Raw genomic sequence first — 13,265 nt, forward strand, 5'->3', positions numbered from 1 at the left:
CAGCGAAATTGGGTTTTGGTCAAATTCAAAGTGCTTCCCTATGTTCTGATGTTTTCTTTTGTTTTGTTTTCCTATTGTGGCAACCAGCCCCTGAAAGAAGCCTCTAAATACTTTGCAAAACAAGGAATTCCTTTCCCTACAAAGGTGCCAGATGACCAGGAAACCCCACATCTGAAGGAATGCTACATTATTGGTGACAAGGAGAGCCCAGAAACCCCTATTGTGATATTTTTCCCTCTGGTAAATGACACCTTCAGAGACTACAAAGCACCTGGTAAGCTTGCAGTTACCCATTGCATTAACAGAGGCAGCAGCCACCTTCTTTCTCTTTTTTACTGTGCAATATCCGTTCTTCAGACCATGCTGTAAACACAGGCTCAGACTCTCTTTGCTTAAATCTGAACCATATCAAGAAGCTTAAAATATGTAATTTTTCCTGGACAGTAGAGCAGCAGCTGGGATCAGCCTTTGGCACGTATGCCCCTCTTCAGATTTCTTTTTGGCTTTTCATATGTAGATTGTAGAGTTTACTGATAAAAGTATATTCTGTTTATCTGCAGTGGCAGACATTAGCAGGGTTATTTCCTCTCATACTTGTCATCCTTTCCTGTTAGAGAATCTACGTACTCCTGGGGAATCTACGTATTTCATTGTTTAAAATAATTTCCAGGCTTACAGTTAGGCAGATAACCTTGCAAACAAAAGTGTGAACTAGCAAAGTGATGAAAATATAACACTGAGCCATAGTAGAGTGATGAAAATGCAACACTGAGCCACACCGACAGTTTTTGTTCACTACAGTGAGTCCTACTTTGGAATTTCTAGAGTTTCAGTAGCAACATTGCAAGCCATTTCAAAACAGATGAAATATAAGTCCTGGTACCATATCCCAAAACACCATACCACTCCACTCGTGCCAAAAGTTTCAGTTACTCTTTCTCCAGATGATAAAATTCCTAACTCATGCTGTGAGAACACTTATTTTTCAATCACTTCAAAGCCCCCCAGTATACTGAAATTTAAAAATTCTAGGCTGGTATATTGTACATTAAATTTAATAAAACAAATGCAGAAACTATTATCCCAATTGTATTAATTCATTTCCTTTATTTTTTTTTAAATAAGTCATAAAAAATCATGTGGTGCTTTTGCTTTGTAGATATTCTGGATTGAGCTCATTGCACATTTGAGGTATACGACTGGGATTTTGAACACGATTCAAATAGTCTAAGGGTATTTACGCACGTACATATACCATTCTACTCCAGCTCTTAGCACTGATCAGGTAACTGAAAGGCTGGTTTCTGCAGCTGCCCTTTGTAGAAAGAATTAGAGAAAGAAGAAAAGGAGAAAGAACTAGAACAGGAACCGAGAATTAGCTTCTGTACTGCTCTGTGAGGGAGTTTGCCTCCCCTCTCCCCCTCAATAATTTCCAGAACCCAGGGATGTTGTGCCTAACTTAGCTATCTAACATCAGGTGTACACCAGATGATATGTAGATGCTACATGACAACATACATTACCAGGGAATCTAAAATGGGGTGTTACTAGGTATGTAGAAGATCTATATGAAGATTTGCATGATATCTGCATATTACATACACTTGAGGCAAGCCTGTGCTGCCCAACCGGTTCAGCTGGTAGCTGCAAGATGAGACTAAATGGAAAGAGAGCGAAGAGGTCCCTGTTGGGCCCCCACAGATGAAGTCTCAGCTGAGCTGAGATGGAAGGGCTTGGCCCATGCGGTTTTTTGGGTGGGCTGCCACCTCACAGCTGAGACCTGACCTCCACAGCAGCAGCATGGATGCTGCAGAAAGTCCTGGGAGGCTGGGAATGGATGTCTGCCCTTTGTTAGTGACAGGCAGAGATCAGCTTAATTTATAATGCTTCAGTACCATGCCCTAGCACAGGTCTAAATTGTACAGCATGTGAAGTATTAGTTCAATCACATGAACAGCCAGTTTTTTCCACAGCCAGCTCATCCATCAGCTTGTTCAGCACAGGGAATTTAGAGCCTGGGCAGTAAACGAGTAAAACCGACATTCAAATGGGGTTACTTCTGCACTGGTTAGACTATTCCATGATCAAATAGAAAGGGGATTCTCTGTGTGAGGCTTAGACTGCTTCACTTGAGTGGTATCAGTTCCTTGTAATTCTGTCTGCAAAGCCAGGAGGAGTACCTAGAATTATAGAATGGTTTGGGTTGGAAGGGACCTTAAAGATCATCTAGTTCCACCTATCAGACTCGGAGAGAGCCTTCAAGGAAAATCAGAGCCCTTTGATCAATGTTGTTAGATTGGTGTTGTTAGAGAAGATTCCTGAAATGCATGCAGTTCTGTCAGAGAGATTTTCCCAATGCCTGTTCCCTTGCTTTAGTACAGGTGATTCGGTATCTGTGACTGTGGAGGGTGATTGTTCGCTACAGTAACACCCTCTTGCCAGTGTGATGGTTTCACTGGAGGCTGAGAGAAAAATTCTCTTGTGTCTGATGGTCTCTCATCTGTGATGAGGAGGGATCAAGTTTTATTTCCTGCCTTTGTTAACCCGTGTTATCTATCCCTGACAGTATTATCTACTATTTCTGGGTTGTTACTGCTCTCTTTCCCTCACACTAGCTGTTAGAAAACTGAGGGGTCCGTGGGAATGACGGGGAAGGAAGAAACAGCCCTCATGAGCTGTCATGTCAGGCATGCAGGCTAGCACGCAGCAGTGGATCTCTACATCTTCGGGTCTCTGGCCCAGGGGTGGGATCCTCAGCTGGCCTTTAGCAGTCAAAGACACAGATGGGAGTCCAGGAATCTGCAGAATCTAACCAAATTAATTGACCTCTTCCCTTCTGAGAACCTGTTTGTTCTGCGTACTAACAGGTAGATATAAGTTCAGCCTTCCATATGCTCTGCTGCACCAGTGCAGAGTCGAGCAGAAACTAATATGGCCAAGTGGGTTCTTACACTCTCCAAGTGCAGAGTTCAAGAAGGGCAAGTTTGCCTATTGTGCACTGAGTATATCATGTAAAACACACCCTCAGCTCACAGCGTGCATGTTGCGTCTACTGAGTTTAGTGTACAGATGTATTTCCACCAAGTCAGTAAGTGTCGGTGTGTCTCAAACAGCAGCTAAATCAAAACCACTCATGGTGTCACTGTCTAGAGCAGCTGCCTGGGTCCAAGCTGAGATCAGCTATTATTTTGAATCCCAGGTGATCTATGAAGCTCCTAGAAAAACAAGTTACAAGATGTGTTTTACATCTTCTGCATCCGAGATTTGTGATTTCCAGGGCAAGCCTTGGGTATTTTTTCGCCCTGTACCAACAACATACTGTGGAGGGCCCTGTGAATATTTGCTCTGCGATAGCCTGCAAAAGAAGTTCTGCATTAGCTTTGGATTGGGTTTCTACTGTCAAATGAATTAAGAAAAAAGAAAATTTGTCTTCAGATCATAAGATATGATGGATATAATATTTCCAGAGATGACACTTGGGGAATTATCTACCTAATTATTTTGCTGTATCTTTGATATATGTGTTGATTATCCTGGGATGATGAAATGGGCATGAGAAGTTCTTTCAGTGTCCCTGCCAAATCTTAGTGATTCGGGCACTATTAGGTTCAGTCTCGCTGTGGAGGTTACTTAAAGCCTGTAGTTTTTTATAGTAGTAGGTAGCTCAAGGAAATTACCGTAAATATTTGTGCCATCTGGTTCCGGGATATGTCCAGATAATGACTCTGTGAAGTCTCTCAGTTTAGATAACAGAATCTAGTTGTTTAGGTCTGTTTTCTGTATTTTTTGCCAATTCTTCCCAGTAGGAACCAAGATCATGCAGCAGACTGTGCTAGAGCAAGTGCTAGGCTGTCCAGGAGGAAAGAATACCTATCAGGTCACTGAGAAGGCAGGTCTGCTTCAGCTTGAATCACTGAAATAAATACATGGATTTTCAGCAGCCTATTTCTGGAGGCATAGAAGGATAGTAGTGAGGGAAATAACATGATGTAGAGTCAAAGCTGGAAGGCACAGAAAGTGGCAGTGGCTTCAGGCCCATCACCTGGAAAGAAACCAAGCTGTCATGAGGTCCTTGCTGTTAGCGTCTGCTTTGGGAAAAGGGGAGGAAAGAGAGGAAGAGTAGTTGCCATTTACTTGCACCTTGGCTAAAAGTAGGGGGCTGAGATAACTGTGAGGTGGGGGCTGGGGCTGGGAGAGCATCAGCGCTGAGGGTGACTTGGGGACCATGTTGACAGCTCTCTTCAGAGCCAGAGGAGGAGGCAGGGAGTCTCACCCTTTTGTGCTTAAAAGAGGAGCTACTTGTTTTGGAATTTCCAAAAGTACCCAGGACAACCCCTACTCGCCTCACCCACCAGCAGCTTCTCTGCCCGCTGCTGCCAACCAAATATCCCAGCAATAAAACACCTGTGGAAGGAAAATTTCAGGTTGTGATCCTCTATGTGTGCGTGCCTGAGAAAAAACCCAACTGCTTTTTGCTAATTAACGGAGTCATTGTTTGTCCCTTAGGTGTTAAACGTAGCCCCTCAGAGATGGCAGAAGGTGATGTTGATGTTGCCAATACCTGTGGTCCATATTACATAAACAATCTGAGTTATTCAGAGGAAGATTTTGACAAACTGGTGAACCTAAGTTACTACAACGTCCAGAACAATAAAGATTTGATTCTTCAGGCCTTGCGTACTGCCGTGGAGCGGAAAAAGCAGCATAAGAAAGAGCAACCACTGCAAAAAACACCCAATGGGGATGGTACGTGTGCGCCTGATAGAAAGGGAACCCAGCATTTGGCCGATTGCCCGGCACGAGGGAATATGAAATAAAATATCTATGAGTCTTGTTAATGAAGAAAAAAAAGGAATTTGATTAGGAAGTGAAGAAAAGCCAAAGAATGCTAAGAATAGCACTTCATTTGTCATCAAAAATGTTAAAGCGTGTCTGTCAGTGGAGGGAATAAACACAAAAAAACAGACGTCTTCCTTAATAAATTAATGCGCTTCCCTCGTTGACAGCCTCAGGAGCGTGGCTAGGTGAGGCTGTGCTCTGCTCGTGCTTGCAGAAGTGACCTTTCAGGCCAAGGCCGAAACACATGGACGAGGAAGCGTGAGGAAGTTTACGCTGGCCGTGTTTGTGCTCTACCTGTGCTATAAAAAGAGAGGATTTTCAATCCAGAAATACAGCAGAGAATATAATCCATTGTCTCTAAAACAAAACCCATTTGTGAACTAAGGAGCCTTTATGTGAATGTAAATAAATATTAAACTTTATATAATAAAATACTTTTTTTTGAGTCAGAGTTACAGCAAATAAACTTTTTTTCACAGCAAATACACGTTAAAGCCATTTATTTTAGGTGCTTCTTCCTCTATTAGCAAGACAACTGAAGACAACATGCAGACTTATTTCATAGCTGCTGAAAAAATATTGAAGAAGAAAATATGCCTGCTCCAGACCTATACGTGAACTGCCCCAGGATCCTGGGACCCCTTGAGTTTAGGATTACATTTAAAATCCATCTCTACAAGAAAGGAATCATGCTAATTTATTTTATTAAGCTGGACTTAAATGTTGTTGACACATACCAAATGTTTAAAGCTTTAATGTTTTGAGAATATTACATCTTGAAAAGACACAAGAAACACAGAGAAAGCAGATCTAAGATTGTATACCGAACACTGCCCACCCAAATGCAATTTTTTAACTTGCTGTAGAGTATTGCAACTGAAGTTAACAGAACATTAACTTTCCACTTTCTGACACTTTGGTCATCATGTCGACATGGCTCCTTTCAAGTAAGTGGTCTGGTTTTTTTGACAGATGGAATCCAGGTCTCGATTGATTCTTTTTCTAAATTAACTTTTATTCAATGCTATTGATTTATTTAGTAGACGTCTTGTATCTACAAGCCCATGTTTCCTGCAGGCTTCCCTGCTCCTCAGTTCTGCTATAGTATCCTTTGTCAAGAGATCTTGTTATTGTGGGACAAAAATGGAAGCCTTACAAATCCCTGTGCCCTCAAGGTCGAGGGTCTCCTCCTTCTGGTGCACAGAAACATAATCCTTCTGTTTCCACTCAGGTCAGTGAACGCTCACCTGTGGTGCACATTATGGGAGCCCATACAGATCCTGTGTGGGCTATATGCCCAGGGTTTACCTCCCATGGAAACAAGAGAGCAAAGACGGCAGTCGTGCTGATGCATGCTGGATCTCATCACAATATGGGACGGGATGCAGCCAGAGGGCACAGTCAGACCCGGGAATTTGGAAGCACTCCCATGTTCTCGTATACAGTTAGAGCTTTATTGTCTGAAGGGCAAAAATTATCCCACTGACAGCAGGAAGCATCTATGCAGGAAATCTGAAGACAAGCAGAACGAGGTGTGTGAGTGCAAACACTTCCCTGCCCTTCCTGCAGCTTTCCAGCAGCCACAAAGGGGTCACCGAGAACAATGAACACTTTACCCCATTTCAAAAAGCTAACATGAAATAATCATACAGTATCTCTGCGTTCTCTATATTCAACAAGACTACAGAGGAAAGTGACAGGGCTGATCACAGAGGTGGAACAGCTTCCACACAAGGGGTGAACAGATAGGAAATCTGCAACCTAGAAAAAAGACAAAAGGAGTGAAAGGCAGAGAAGTGAGAGATCCGTGAAATCTGGGGTGCCTTGTGGGAGATGAACAGGGAGCGACTGTACACCTCTCTTTTAACACAAGCCCTGGAGGGGATCAAACAAAACTAGCAAGCAGCAGGTTCAAAGTTAACAAAGTAAGGTAGTTCTACACACAACATGCAATTAAGTTATAGACCTCTTTGCCCCTGATGTTGTTGTTGATAAAAGTTTACAAGTTCAAAAAAACTGACTGGTGCATTCACTGGATGCAAAAAAACCCCACAAAGGCTCCGCATCTGCCTCAGTCCTGCACTGAAACATCAGTTCCCAGAGGCTGGGAGGACAGTCTGAGACAATATTGTACCTGCTCTTTTTCCATGATGTTCTCCTGTCACTAATACTGGATGCCCCAAAGATGAGTGGGAAAGTGGTCTCACCCCAGACTGCACTACTTATGTTTTCCACAGCTCTGGTATTTTTGCAGATAATAAATGATCAGGAGTAGCCACAACTCCTAAAGATGTGGTAGTATAAGACTTATTTAAAAGAAATTACTAAAGTGGCCTGGAGAAGATGTTAAGTAACTGCAAGGATAACTTAATTACCAATGGATTAACCTACAGGGAAAAGACATGAAAATGAGAGGAGTGCAAAACCAAACTATAAAAAGGGGATTTAAAAAAAAAAATTAGGAAGCCAGTCAGCAAAGCTCTACATGAAATGGTATAAAATCTTTGACTCAGCATGGAAGTTGCAACAAAAGAGTTGCAAAACATGTGCACAGCCCTAAATAAAATGTGAAGCAAGGAACCAAGAAAAGGCAGAGTGGTTAAATGCTTAGAACTGAGCATTATTAAAGCCTAACATCTGCTCTTTGAGGAACAGCATGAGGAGGAGGGAGATAGAAAGGGCACATCTAAACCTGCTGATTTATTTAGAAAAGAGCTGGAGCATACAAAGAAAAGGTAATATTCAAGATGGAAATCAGCAGGAAGAAAGGTACATAGCTAAAAATGTGAATCAGTAGTGTGCTGGACCAGCAAAAAGGGATTTAGATGATAAGGATATGGCAAAGGAGCCAAGGACATAAGTGTGCAATACAAAAGATAAACTTTCAGCATTATATTTACACACAGATTCAGCAAAATATCCCCCCCCCCTTTTTTTTTAACTGGGAGACCAAGCTTGTGTTTTCTAAGTAGTGACTGAGCACAAACTTTTAAGCTAGAGGAAAAAAAGCATTAATTTTACTGATTTTTTCAATGTCTTAGTGAATATGATATTGTATTCCACTAAAATCTCTTGAAAAATAAATGGAAATAGTGATCCATCCAAGTGGCTTAACACAATATCAAGACCTAAGGTTAAAACTAACGGCTGTATCTGCTACACACGTCCCACAGCAAAATGTCAATGTTATACTAAGAGTTTTCACTGTGTTTAAAACAGTTGTCCAACGTCGTAGCTAATGCCCACGCCTCTTAGTTACACACTCCTTTGGCATCCAAAGCCAGCAGCCATCATCAGGAAAGCATGAGGAGCATTTGGGCGATCCTATGTTCAGGCCGGAGTTGTCAAAGCGTTTCCGGGTGTCATTTTAAGGGGGATGAAATTTTGGGGCGGAAAGAGCGGCAGGTACAATTAACCCCCAGAGGCGGAATCATGGTTAAAAATAGTAAAAGAATTTAAAAAATTTTAAAGATCCTCTGGTTCTGAAAAACTAACATCCCTCTCAAAAGAACCCCAAACGCACCCGAAACCGAGGGTATTACGGCAGGGAGCGGCGCGCTGCCGGGTGCGGGCAGCGCTGCTGGCACCGCCCCCGCACCGGGGCCGGGTCCGCCCGCCCGTCCGTTCCCCCCCCCCGCCCTCCACCTCCTCCTCCGCCGGCGGCTGCGGTCGGCAGAGCGGCGGGGCGCTGGCGGCGGCGGGATGTTCAGCTGGCTGGGGAAGCAAGGCGGCGGGCGGGAGCGCGGCGGCGCCGGCAGCGACGTGGTGCAGACGGTGACCGGGGGGCTGCGGGACCTCTACCTCCGCAAGCTGCTGCCGCTGGAGGAGCACTACCGCTTCCATGACTTCCACTCGCCTGCCCTGGAGGAGGCCGACTTCGAGAACAAACCCATGGTGCTGCTGGTCGGGCAGTACAGCACCGGCAAGACCACCTTTATCCGGTAGGCGCCCCCAGCTGCTGCGCGGCTCCTTCGCCCGACGCCGCCGCCGCGCCCGGACCCGCTCGGGGACCGCCGGCCGGCGCCCTGCCCGCCTCGCCCCCGCCGCCCCCTCGGTAATCCTCGCTCACCTCCTGCCCGGGGCCTTTCTGCTCTGGGAGAAATGCCTCCTACGCCCTGGCAGCGCACCCCGCGGCGAGCCCTGCCGGGCGGGCCAGCGGCCGCCCCGCCTGCTCGCCCCCTACGGCACGGCGGAGCGGGGAGCGCCTGTGCCGGTGAAGGGCGGCTAACAGCTCTGCAGCGGGGCCGGCGTCCGGCTGCTGCCGGCAGCCTGGGGTGGCGGGGACGCGGCCGGTGTCCCTCCCGAGGAGCGGGGCTTTCCCCCGAGCCCCCCCGCGCCGTGGCGAGGCTGGGTGCCGCTCCCGGGGCTGCTGCGTGCCCTGTAACTCTCCCGCCAACTTCCCGTTTGAGAATATTATCTCGATTTCATGTTCTGACGAGAAAGCGTAACCTCGTTGCCTACTTCCTCTTAGCTTTTTATTTTTTTAATCTCTAAATTATTTCAAAGGAAAAAATCGGCGCTCGGCGTTAAACCGGCATGACCGCATCGGCCATCACAGGCCATTTACCCTTACCTCCTCCCTCTTCTTTCCCAAAAGTAGTTTAATGTGTAGATTGGATGTGAAGATGAGAGAGAAACACGGTGACAGTTTTGGGCCAAAAACCACACAGTATCTGGAAAGTCCTTCCCCACCCCACCCCCCCCAGCTTTTTTGGTGAATTGCATTGAACAAGCAATATCAATGCCTAATAAGGCAGCTTAACAGTGTTGATGCTGTTGTACTATTTTCTCTTTCCTGTCTTCCTTATCGCTAAGTTTGTTGGTAACTGATTTTAGGAAGCTGAAGTGTGCCTTGGGTATTAGGAGCTTGTGAATATTTTGCATATATTTGAGTGTGCTTGCCTCTCATATGCCCCTTGCAGATCAGTCTAAGATGATATAAAACCCTGCAAAAGACACCGAGGGGTCACTTGGGTCAAATTTTTACCTGCTTGTTATAGCTGAAGTTCATTATTGTCCTTCTGTAAATTTTACAAATGTTTCTCTTTCGGTTCCAAAGGTTACAGGCAGCCTTGCAATAACGCTGTTTTCTTTTTACAGCGTGAAAGACCTACCTCTCTTCTTCTCCATTGAAGAGTGATGTTTACCTTTAACTCACCTGAGAACTTTTCAGATGTTTACAGAGATAATCATGTTTCTTTTCTGGTTTTACAACTAGCTAATTGGAAGCTTTAAGTTGATCTCGGTTCTTTACTGATTATTACTGCATTCTTGCAAACACTTAAAGTGGCTGATTTGGGTTTTCCTAACACTTCTTCAGTCATGCCTGATTGATTTTATTCTTTAAGAAGTACAGCAGCTTTGTAAGTCTGTATATATTTCCAGACAAGTGGTGTTACCTGGCTTATGGACAGGGGATGGAGAGAGCACAGGTAATACGGAGACAGAACAGTCTCAAATACGTACGTACCAGAACTTGTTCTGCCTGTCCACTGAGTTGCTGTGTCACTTGCAATTCATAGGAAACTTTTTTCCCCTCTAAGAAACTGCCTTGGATGAGAACACACATACTTGATTTATGGACATTCAACTTTTCTGTCCTTTACAGTGGCCCGTATTTGGCTGGAGTGCAAGTCAATATTGCGCTTAGGAACATTGGTATTCCTTGCAGTGCCTTAGATGTATTTTTGGTACTGTTGCTTTGTGAGTAACTTGTTCTCACCTGAACCATAAACTACTGAGCTGATTGGTTGACTGATACTAATGTACAGTCTGAATGAGAAAACACGTATCACTTATTACAGCTATTTCTAGCTTTTTTAGTGTTGGTCACTGCTGGGCAAAGATGCCCAGGCAAATTTGACATAGATAAAATCTTCAAAGATGTTTTCTCATACGTTTTATTAAAATATCTGACTCAGTGGAGGAGGTGACTTCTACTGTGATGTGCCTTTCTCTTCCTTCACTTACCCCTTTGTCCTGTCCCCATTTTGGGTAGGTTGCAGAGTGGTTTAATCCCTCACTAGGTACTGGAGAAGACAGGAATTGACTCTTGAGCCCAAATCAGTAACAGAACAGCTGTTCCTCCTTCTAAAGGACCATGGTCTGACTTCACCATGATGAACATTCATTACATCAGTGTTCGCTATGGAATAGATAGTAATTGGCTGAATCACATGAGAAAATGCTCCGTTCAAGATGGGCAGCAACTTAGACAATAGTGTCCCAGTGACTGTTACCAATTTAGAGGAGAAAAAGAAAAGCAAAAAAAGAGAAGTGCTTTTGTGCTGAAGGCAAGACTTAGAAGAAGACATGGGAAAATATTATAGTGTCCAGGTCAGCCACAAATAAATTTCCCCTCTGGTAGGCTGAATTTCCCATGGAAAAATGTCATATGCTCTCAAGATTGTTATAATTCCAGGTTTATTATAGATAGTTTTTCTTAAAATGAAGTTGGACTGTAGGGGTTTTTTTCCCATTAGCCTTTTGACAAGCAAACATTATTTTAAATCTTAATTAAAACTGCTTTTTTGTTCCACTTTTCTCCATTTCATAGTCAGGAAGGCATACTAGATCTACTTAAGTGTTTACTATTAGGTTTATATGTGAACATAACAATTCTGTGTAGTTGACAAGTATTCCTTTGGGATTTACTTTGATTTAGACGTTATCGTGAGAATTTCACATTTTCATACCTCTGACACATCCACATCCACCCAGTTCCTTCCACTAAGTCTTCATGGAAAACACAGATCTAGCAATGACTGAATGTCCCTGGGGATTAAGATATACAAACAAACGCTTCCAGGTTTCTAACAGCTCTTCTGGTTTTTCACTTGATGCTGTTTATCTTCTTTGCGCTTGGAACAATGCAGTGAAACCTGCCAGTTTCGTTGTCTAAGGTGTAGAGTGGTAATATTCTTTTATTCAGTGCTGACAATTCAAATAAATATATCCAGGCCGAAATGTTAATACTTGTCTGATTGTTTTTAACGGGGTGGGAGGATAGATGAGAGCCAAGTGCTTATCTTGCGTGTGAGCTGCTTGGCTTTGCAGCTTCTATAATTCTCTCAGTTTCTCCTGGCTGCTTTAGAGAAAGAAGTGGGGAAAGGAGGGACAGGAGAGGAGAACTGTAGTGTTTGAAAAAGAGACAGGAGCTGGTCAGTGCAAGTTTGTAGTTGCTAACCTTTTTTCTCTCCTTCTAACAATGAATTAAACTTCTGATCTAATACTGTTTAACTTGTTAATAATTTTCTTTTTTAAAAGTGTAAGAGACTGACTTTTTTTAAAGAACTTACCAAGATGAGGAAAAACAGAAGGAAATTCCTCAGCTTGCCAGGCTGTGCTTTTATTTTGCTTACAGGTATTACTCAGAGATTAAAATGGTAAACTTCCTTCTATTTAACTCAGCCAGAACTGGGTTTTGTGAAAGCACCCTTTTGTGTGCATAATATCTGGAGTCTGCAAGTAGTATGCAGTCGCTTGTATGGCAATTACAGGCTGCATCTATTTCTTCTGGGGGGAAAAGGTCCCTGTAAATCTCTGCGAGCGAAAGCTGGAACTTCTTTGTTACCAGCTCTACATGAAAGTTTTAGTTGAGTTACTCGGAGCAGAATTCTTACACTAAAGCAAACATCTGCTAGTTTTCTTGTGTTAGAAAAAAAAAAAAAGCATGGAGGATTTGGTGCAGTATGTAGTATGGAGATGAGCAACCTTGTGAAAGGAGGCTTGAGTTTGTCTCCCCATGCGTCACACGGTGTCCCTGCCCAATGCTGCTCTGTCCACCTCACCTGTGTTCGTGCGTTCGTATGGCTTAGCTGAAGCGTTTAGACCTCAGATGATTATCGGTATCCGCAACTGTGAGTAATCTTTGCTATCTCTGGAACTTTGTAAACCAGTTTCCCATAGTCTGGCTATAGATCTTGCAAAGGAACATAGATGAATGTTTATTGGCAAAGCAGAAAGGTTATAGCCCAGGTAAAAACAAAGGGAGAAGAGTCAACAGGATGTCTGTTGTTTGATCTAGACTGTCTTTGGGATGTTTGCTATTTTTAAGCATTCTTCCTGTGAACCATTTTGAACTCCTCCTCTGCTGAAAATTCCTGAGAAGGGCATGGAGTTGTGGATGCTAAAAATCCAGGTATTTTCCTGCGTTAATATAGCATATGGTACAAAAAAATTTGTAGCTTTTCAGTTTACAGAAGACTGCTCATCTCTTTTGTGTGGCTAAGTGAAACTGGTATTTTCATACTGAGAGGAAGCGTGATATAGATTGCACAGCCAGTGCTCAAGAACTAGGGTTTATTTTAGTCTGTACTGATTCTTGATATGCAACTGTGGGCTGGTCTTAATGGAAAATACCTGCCTTGCAAAGTGTTTCCTGTGTCTGTTGAATAGCTGTACCTGGCTCAGCAATGTGACTGTTG

The 13,265-nt window shown here is 43.6% G+C and overlaps 2 protein-coding genes and 1 long non-coding RNA gene across 3 annotated transcripts in view; 2 read left to right on the top strand and 1 right to left on the bottom strand.

Annotated features, from left to right (window-relative positions):
- LOC128908210 (cytosolic phospholipase A2 epsilon-like) overlaps positions 1 to 4,817 on the top strand; it is a 38,375-nt gene extending 33,558 nt beyond the window's left edge. The window contains exons 21-22 of the mRNA XM_054197912.1: positions 125 to 274; positions 4,507 to 4,817. Of these exons, the coding sequence (XP_054053887.1) occupies positions 125 to 274; positions 4,507 to 4,817 (461 nt within the window). The remainder of the gene's footprint in view (positions 1 to 124; positions 275 to 4,506) is intronic.
- Positions 4,818 to 5,520: 703 nt separating this feature from the next.
- LOC128908212 (uncharacterized) lies at positions 5,521 to 8,463 on the bottom strand. The gene is made up of 2 exons (XR_008465881.1): positions 8,363 to 8,463; positions 5,521 to 6,351 (listed from the first exon to the last, which is right to left on the bottom strand). It is a non-coding gene; the product is annotated as an uncharacterized LOC128908212 (long non-coding RNA).
- A 25-nt stretch (positions 8,464 to 8,488) lies between these two features.
- Positions 8,489 to 13,265, top strand: part of EHD4 (EH domain containing 4) — a 32,478-nt gene continuing 27,701 nt past the window's right edge. Inside the window, exon 1 of the mRNA XM_054197913.1 lies at positions 8,489 to 8,780. Coding sequence (XP_054053888.1) covers positions 8,542 to 8,780 — 239 coding nt within the window. The 5' untranslated portion in view covers positions 8,489 to 8,541. The remainder of the gene's footprint in view (positions 8,781 to 13,265) is intronic.

Source organism: Rissa tridactyla, chromosome 4 (assembly GCF_028500815.1).
Source record: "Rissa tridactyla isolate bRisTri1 chromosome 4, bRisTri1.patW.cur.20221130, whole genome shotgun sequence".
In the NCBI taxonomy this organism is placed as follows: domain Eukaryota; kingdom Metazoa; phylum Chordata; class Aves; order Charadriiformes; family Laridae; genus Rissa; species Rissa tridactyla.